The sequence below is a fragment of the Physeter macrocephalus genome, chromosome 16, assembly GCF_002837175.3.
Source record: "Physeter macrocephalus isolate SW-GA chromosome 16, ASM283717v5, whole genome shotgun sequence".
Taxonomy (NCBI): Eukaryota; Metazoa; Chordata; class Mammalia; order Artiodactyla; family Physeteridae; genus Physeter; species Physeter macrocephalus.
In genome coordinates, this window is record NC_041229.1 from 15,202,311 (window position 1) to 15,208,322 (window position 6,012).

At 46.9% G+C, this 6,012-nt stretch overlaps 1 protein-coding gene across 3 annotated transcripts in view; it reads right to left on the minus strand.

The window, feature by feature from the left end:
* Positions 1-5,522, minus strand: part of RNF214 (ring finger protein 214) — a 65,061-nt gene extending 59,539 nt beyond the window's left edge. Inside the window, exons 1-4 of one of the 3 annotated variants that reach the window (XM_007117143.4) lie at positions 5,425-5,522; positions 3,806-3,921; positions 1,306-1,351; positions 92-151 (exon numbers count right to left, since the gene is read on the minus strand). In XM_007117143.4, the coding sequence (XP_007117205.1) occupies positions 92-151; positions 1,306-1,351; positions 3,806-3,918 (219 nt within the window). In that variant the 5' untranslated portion in view covers positions 3,919-3,921; positions 5,425-5,522. Of the gene's footprint in view, positions 1-91; positions 152-840; positions 1,352-2,702; positions 2,728-3,805; positions 3,922-5,424 lie in introns of those variants that run through there. The other 2 variants (XM_007117139.3, XM_028500831.1) reach the window with 2 other exon arrangements.
* Between the last annotated feature and the right edge of the window lie 490 nt (positions 5,523-6,012).

Below are 6,012 nucleotides of genomic sequence, written 5' to 3' on the forward strand. Positions count from 1 at the left end.
ATTCCTGCACCTTTTCCAACTGAGATGATGTGACTCTAGATCTTCTGCATTAATAGTTTCATACATGAACAATTGCAGTTTAACTACTTACCAGATTCTTTTCAATATCTTGATCTGTGTTTACCTCTGAATCAGCCGTCTTAAAGTCAGTCTATAAAGAAAGAAACAATTATATTCAGAACTGTTCAGAGACATTCTAAAAGGCAGAACTGCTCTCGTCCTTTCACCGAGAAATCTGCCACAAGGAACTGAGAAGTTAACTTTTTGCTCTTTCCCCTTATCAGCTTCATAGCAAGACAACTGTAGTTCTGGCAAATGTCCACTGACATCCATGTAGCATGAAGCATTTACCCCACAAAATAAGCTGAACAAGACCCAACAACCGATGGAGAGACAAGCTCGAGACTCAGATAAGAATTTTGGCCCCTACAATTTACTGTGCTCATCCTTCCTGCTACAAAAAAGCACACCAGTCACTAGAAGGTGGGATACACCGTACTTCTTAAGATGTAGATCAGAGAATTAACAAGGATTCCTCCTGCAAGGTCGAAGATAGGAAATATGAATGCTAATGACCTACGCTCATCAATTACTCAGTGAAAGTGATTGTATGTAGGTCATGAAGTTCCTGGTAGCCACGATTAGACACGGGCTGTTACTTATTGAACACCAGAATGAAGTCATCACAGAGCACCATATGAAAATAGTATGAGTTGCCAGTAAAAAAAAGAGACAGAGTAGTTCTCCACCAACTATGAAGAAATATCTCCTGCCCTCAAAAAAAAAAAAAAAAATTAAAAGCCCAAATTCCGTTTTAGTAGTAGAAACTTGATACTTGACCTGGACGGCAATGTTCTGAGAAAGCTTCAGGGAAGAGCTATCCTGATCATCATCCTGATCCACTCTGACTCCTTCAACCCCATTTGCTGGAGGCACCACAGGTGGGAAATCCAAGCCTGTGTCCCTGCTCCCTTCCTTTAGGATGGAGGCTTGTAGGGCCTTCTCTTCAGGACAATTCCCGGAGGCAAGCTGCTTTGTATCGCACCCTGCCTTAAGAGACCGAGTGGCGGGGTGGAGGCTCTCCCGGAGGCGTGTGTCCCCCTCCTCTCCCGCTGTGTTGGCCACGTCCTTCAAATCAGACTGAGACCCACCGCCAGAGAGACAAAGGGCCGTGGCTATCAAGTTTTCTCCTAAAACCGCCCGGTGCGCTGCTGCAGTGTCACCTGCTGATGAACCAGGATCCTGCTCTGGGTGTTCCAAATGGGCATTTCTGTTATTCTCCTTGGTTATCGTTTGGTTACTTACACTCGACAGAGGCGAGTTCTTGTGCTTCTGTGCAGGGTCTTTGGGGCTATCAAAAACATAAGATAAAAGGTTTCTCTCTTCACCCAATCTTAAAGAGGCTTAAATATATAATACTTTTAACATAACCACTAGAAGAACAAAATTAGCCTATATAAACCTCTCCAAATTAGCCGAATAAAAAGGAACTAGTTCCCACCCAGTGATTTCTGTCCCACATGCAGGGAGTATGGTGTGGTGGTGAAGAAGCTGGGTTCTGGAGACAGTCCGCAGTGAACGGTCACACAGAAATGACGCTGAGGAGCCCAAGGTTTGGGGGGGTGTAGATGACATAGCCTGCTGTTAGAATATTTCATTTAGGTGCATGCACTAATTTTGTTCCACATATTTTAATAAATAAAATATTAATTGAGAAATATTGTTTTAAATTCCACTCTCGCTTCACAAAAATAATTTTCATTCAAATTCATTTTATAGATCTTTGACCAGAACCACCAACAGCTTTCCAGGGCATAGCATCTTCACTTCAAGTTGCCTAAGTACAGACAATTTTGAAGCCAAAATTGAAGCTGTCAGCAGAACTTTTACCCCAGATAAAAAATATACACACATGTATAAACTGAAATCGTTTTATTGTTTGCTACAACCATTTACCATACTGCTTTTAAGAGATCTTCAAAACCTATTTACAATGACATCCAACATTCACGACTGTAAGTCTTTTACCAGGAATGATGTGTGTTAAATGCCTTTGCTATTAAAAAAAAAAAAAAAACTGCTTCTGTCAACTATGCCCTTAAGGACTCCAAACTAGTACTGACTGAGGCTTCAGGTCATTGTGCCTCCCTTTCCTCAATAGCCTACTGTTCAAAATAAAACAACAGAGAGAGCACCTTGTGACATGAAAAATCTTTATAAATACTCTAAGCTGATTCCTTGCTGGGGGTTAAGGGGGGAAGGGGACACTTAATTATAAATTTGGGCAGATACAGTAGTGAATCCTGACTCTGCTATTTACTAGTTGTTTAAATCTGGGAAAGTTACTTAACTTCATTTGTAAAACAGAAATAATATTACCTACCTAATAAGATTATTGTGAGGATTACATGAGATAAAGCATCTGGTGTATTTAGTTCTGGCACACAGTAAACACTCAATAAACCTTAGCTGTTAGTATTATTACTAGTAGTATGTGTCTGATTTTGTTTATAAAATGAAGATCCAACTTTATGGTTAGGTTTACTTAACATTTTTCCCCATTACCCACTTAATAACACATAACAAATAATAAATACAAACGTAACAGATTTGTTACATTTATTAAGTACGCTGGAGTCAGACGAGCCTGGGTTCAAACCCTGACTCCAACATAGCTTGGTAACCTTAGGCAAGTTACTAACCTCTCTGTGTCTCAAGTTCTCTCACCTATAAATGGGAATAATAGCATTAGCACCTACCTGCTGAGATTGTTGAGGGAATTAAATGTGTTAACACATATAAAGCTGCTAGCACAGTGTTATCTATTGTATTAGGTCCTAGGTACTCTACAAAAGAGTTGAGGTAGGGGACTTCCCTGGTGGCACAGTGGTTAAGAATCCACCTGCCAGCGCAGGGGACACAGGTTCGAGCCCTGGTCCAGGAAGATCCCACATGCCACGGACCAACTAAGCCCATGCACCACAACTACTGAGCCTGCACTCTAGAGCCAGCGAGCCACAACTACTGAGCCCGCATGCCACAACTACTGAAGCCTGCATGCCTAGAGCCCATGCTCCCCAACAAGAGAAGCCACCGCAATGAGAAGCCCGCGCACCGCAATGAAGAGTAGCCCCCGCTCGCTGCAATTAGAGAAAGCCACGCGCAGCAACAAAACCCAACACAGCCATAAATAAATAAATAAATAAATAAAAATTTTTAAAAAAAGAGTTGAGGTAGGATACATAGTCAACCTAGTACAACATTATACATAACAATGTTTTAAGCACTGTAAAACAAGGTTGGGTATTCATAATTCCTGTCCTCAAGAGTTTAGCTGGAAGGCAAAATACATACATGAAGCAGTAAGCCATATTAACAAAGCTATCTATTTACCTATAGATATAGATACATATACACGTGTCTATATACATGTATATATAATGTGTGTGTACATATATATACACATATGTACACACACAGATGTAACATATAAACATATAGTTAAATAAACAGATAGTCCATGTAGGAGAAGGTGAGAAATATTTCCATTTTCAAATGAGTCTGACCCCCTGTATTTTAATCTGTTTATTCAACAAATAAGTAGCATGCCTGCTGAGTGTCTGATACTGTGTTGGGTACCAGATACACAAATATAGATCAGATAGTCCCTACCTTTAAAAAGCTTCATCTAATGCAATATCACTAGAGCCAAAAAGGGGAAAGACGAACTACCCTTCCGTAAGAAGCCCATCTCCAAAGCCCTTTACCCAAATGAAATCTTCCCAGTTGAGAGTCCACACGTTACCTTAGACCGTCTGGGAGAACTTCGTCTGGTTTGGAAGCACATACACTAGACGAGGATTCCGGAGGATTGGGAGCAGTGGCCACCACGCCAGCTACCTCAGATGCCGCCATCATGTTCTGCACATTCAGAAACAAAGTACAGGCTTCAAGTTCCAAAATTTCAAAACAATGTATCTCACCCTCTCAGAATGTCCATACAAGAGTCATATCAGGAAAGAAACACAAAGAAAAAGTTGGACTCCAGGAGAAAACACTAGTAGGATATTAAAAGAGCCATTACATGCAATAGGTCCCAAGGGATATCAATCCTCAAACGTCACTATATATACACGTGTGTGTATATATATATACACGCAAAGCTTTTTCACTTTAGGAGAAATGCAGTCTCACAGACCGTGAGAATCTTCCAAATGATCCACATGCCTACCTACCTTGCCTAGTATCACTTACAAAGGATGTGATTTGGACCTAATATCAATAATACCTTATGTTTTAAAATCATTTTATGGCTGTTACATTTAAAAGCGTTCTCCATTAATTTGGAGATGTTCGTGTGAGAGAGAAAAAGCAATATTTTATTGGGCAATCCAAGTATCTTTCACTTTTACTCTGGGTTCCCCACAGATGGGAAAAGTCTGACAACCACTGACTGAGGAAAGTACGGACTCTTTAGAGTTACTAGAGGTGCCAGAGTATGAGAATCTTGGTTACTCCAGCATGAAAATGAAAAGCTGAAAAACACGGTAATTCACCTAAGAGATGTTGCAGGACAAACTCACGCCTTCTATGGTGAAGAGGAAGAATAAAAATGAATACTGGGGCTGGTGGGGGGGCGGGTGGTTGGTGGTGTTAACACAGGGTTAGTTTAAATTCTTGTTTTTATTTTAATAGCATCCCAGGTACATCCCTGACCCTCCAAGAGCGCATAGGGCAGGCAAGGAGGCTGGACTGTGTCCACACTTCAGTCCCAGGCCGGAGACCCCCTGTACCTCAGTTTCCCTCATCAAATTATACGAGGCTCCCGGGAGAAAATGGGCCCCAGATCGCCATTACCGCTCGCACAGGTGCAAACGTCCTGCCCCAACAGAACCCGGGCCGGGGGTCCTTGGCGCCCGGGAAACGAAACCACAGGGCACGGGTCCTACGTGCGACTCCGTGGCTGAGAGCCCAAAGGGGAGAGGGACAGGGACATCTGGCAGGAGGCTGCGGCAGGGGGCTTTAAGTCGAAGGAGCCAAGGGAAGCCCCGCACCTCAACCCGGCGACGACCAGACGGCGGACGCTGGGAGCGACGGGTCCTCGGGGGGAGATCGGGGGACGGTCGCGAAGGGGACAATGGGGGGAAGCGACGCCAGTGGTCCCGGCCGCCCTCCACAGGGGGCTGGCCCAGCCTGCCACTTCCTCCGGCCAGAGCCCCTCCGCACCTTGCCCTCGCCCCCCGCCCGGCTGCCACCCCCGTCCCACTTCTAGACCGGGACCCCCGCCCCCCATCCCTGCAGCTCCCTCCACGCCCCCCGCCCCGACCCCAGCCCCTCGCGCCGCAGCCCCCGCCCGCGCCCCTGCCCCACACACACCTCCCGCGCCGCGCCCCCGGGAGGGAAGGGGGGAGGGACAGGACTCACCTGAGCGGGCGGAGCGGGGGGAGGGGGCGGCCGAGTCTGGGGGGAGGGGTCGAGCGCCGGCCCGCGCGCGACACCTCCCACTTCCGGCGGCACGAGCGGCGGGGGCGAGGCTCGGCCGGCAGAGGAGAGGCTGCGGTGGCACTGCGCCGCCCCCGACGGCGCCCTCTGGCGCCCGGAGACGGCACCGTCAAGGGGTCGCGGACGCTGAGGAAGCCCCTGAGATACTAGTGGACTCTCCCGGGGCGCAGGGACTAAGGGAGATGCGACCGCGAGAAGGAAGGAGACTTGGTGGAGGGAGGACCCCCTCTAGGAAGGTTACAGGGAGAGTCGGGGTCATAACAATCAGAGGAAGAAGAGGAACGAGGTGTTTTTAAAGATCGCAACCGAGATGCCCTTTCCAGAGGACGCCATGAAGGAGACGACCGTCCCTATAGAGAAGGTCCCTCTTGAAGATGCCCCGAGAACTCGGGGCGGTGGGCCCCCGCGAGGAGCACCCACCACACGCTGCTCTCTCAGTGGAGGATGCCCGAAGGAGCCGGCCCCCTAGAGCCGGTTGCTCCCTGCTGGTCGGGCCGGCCGGGAGACCCG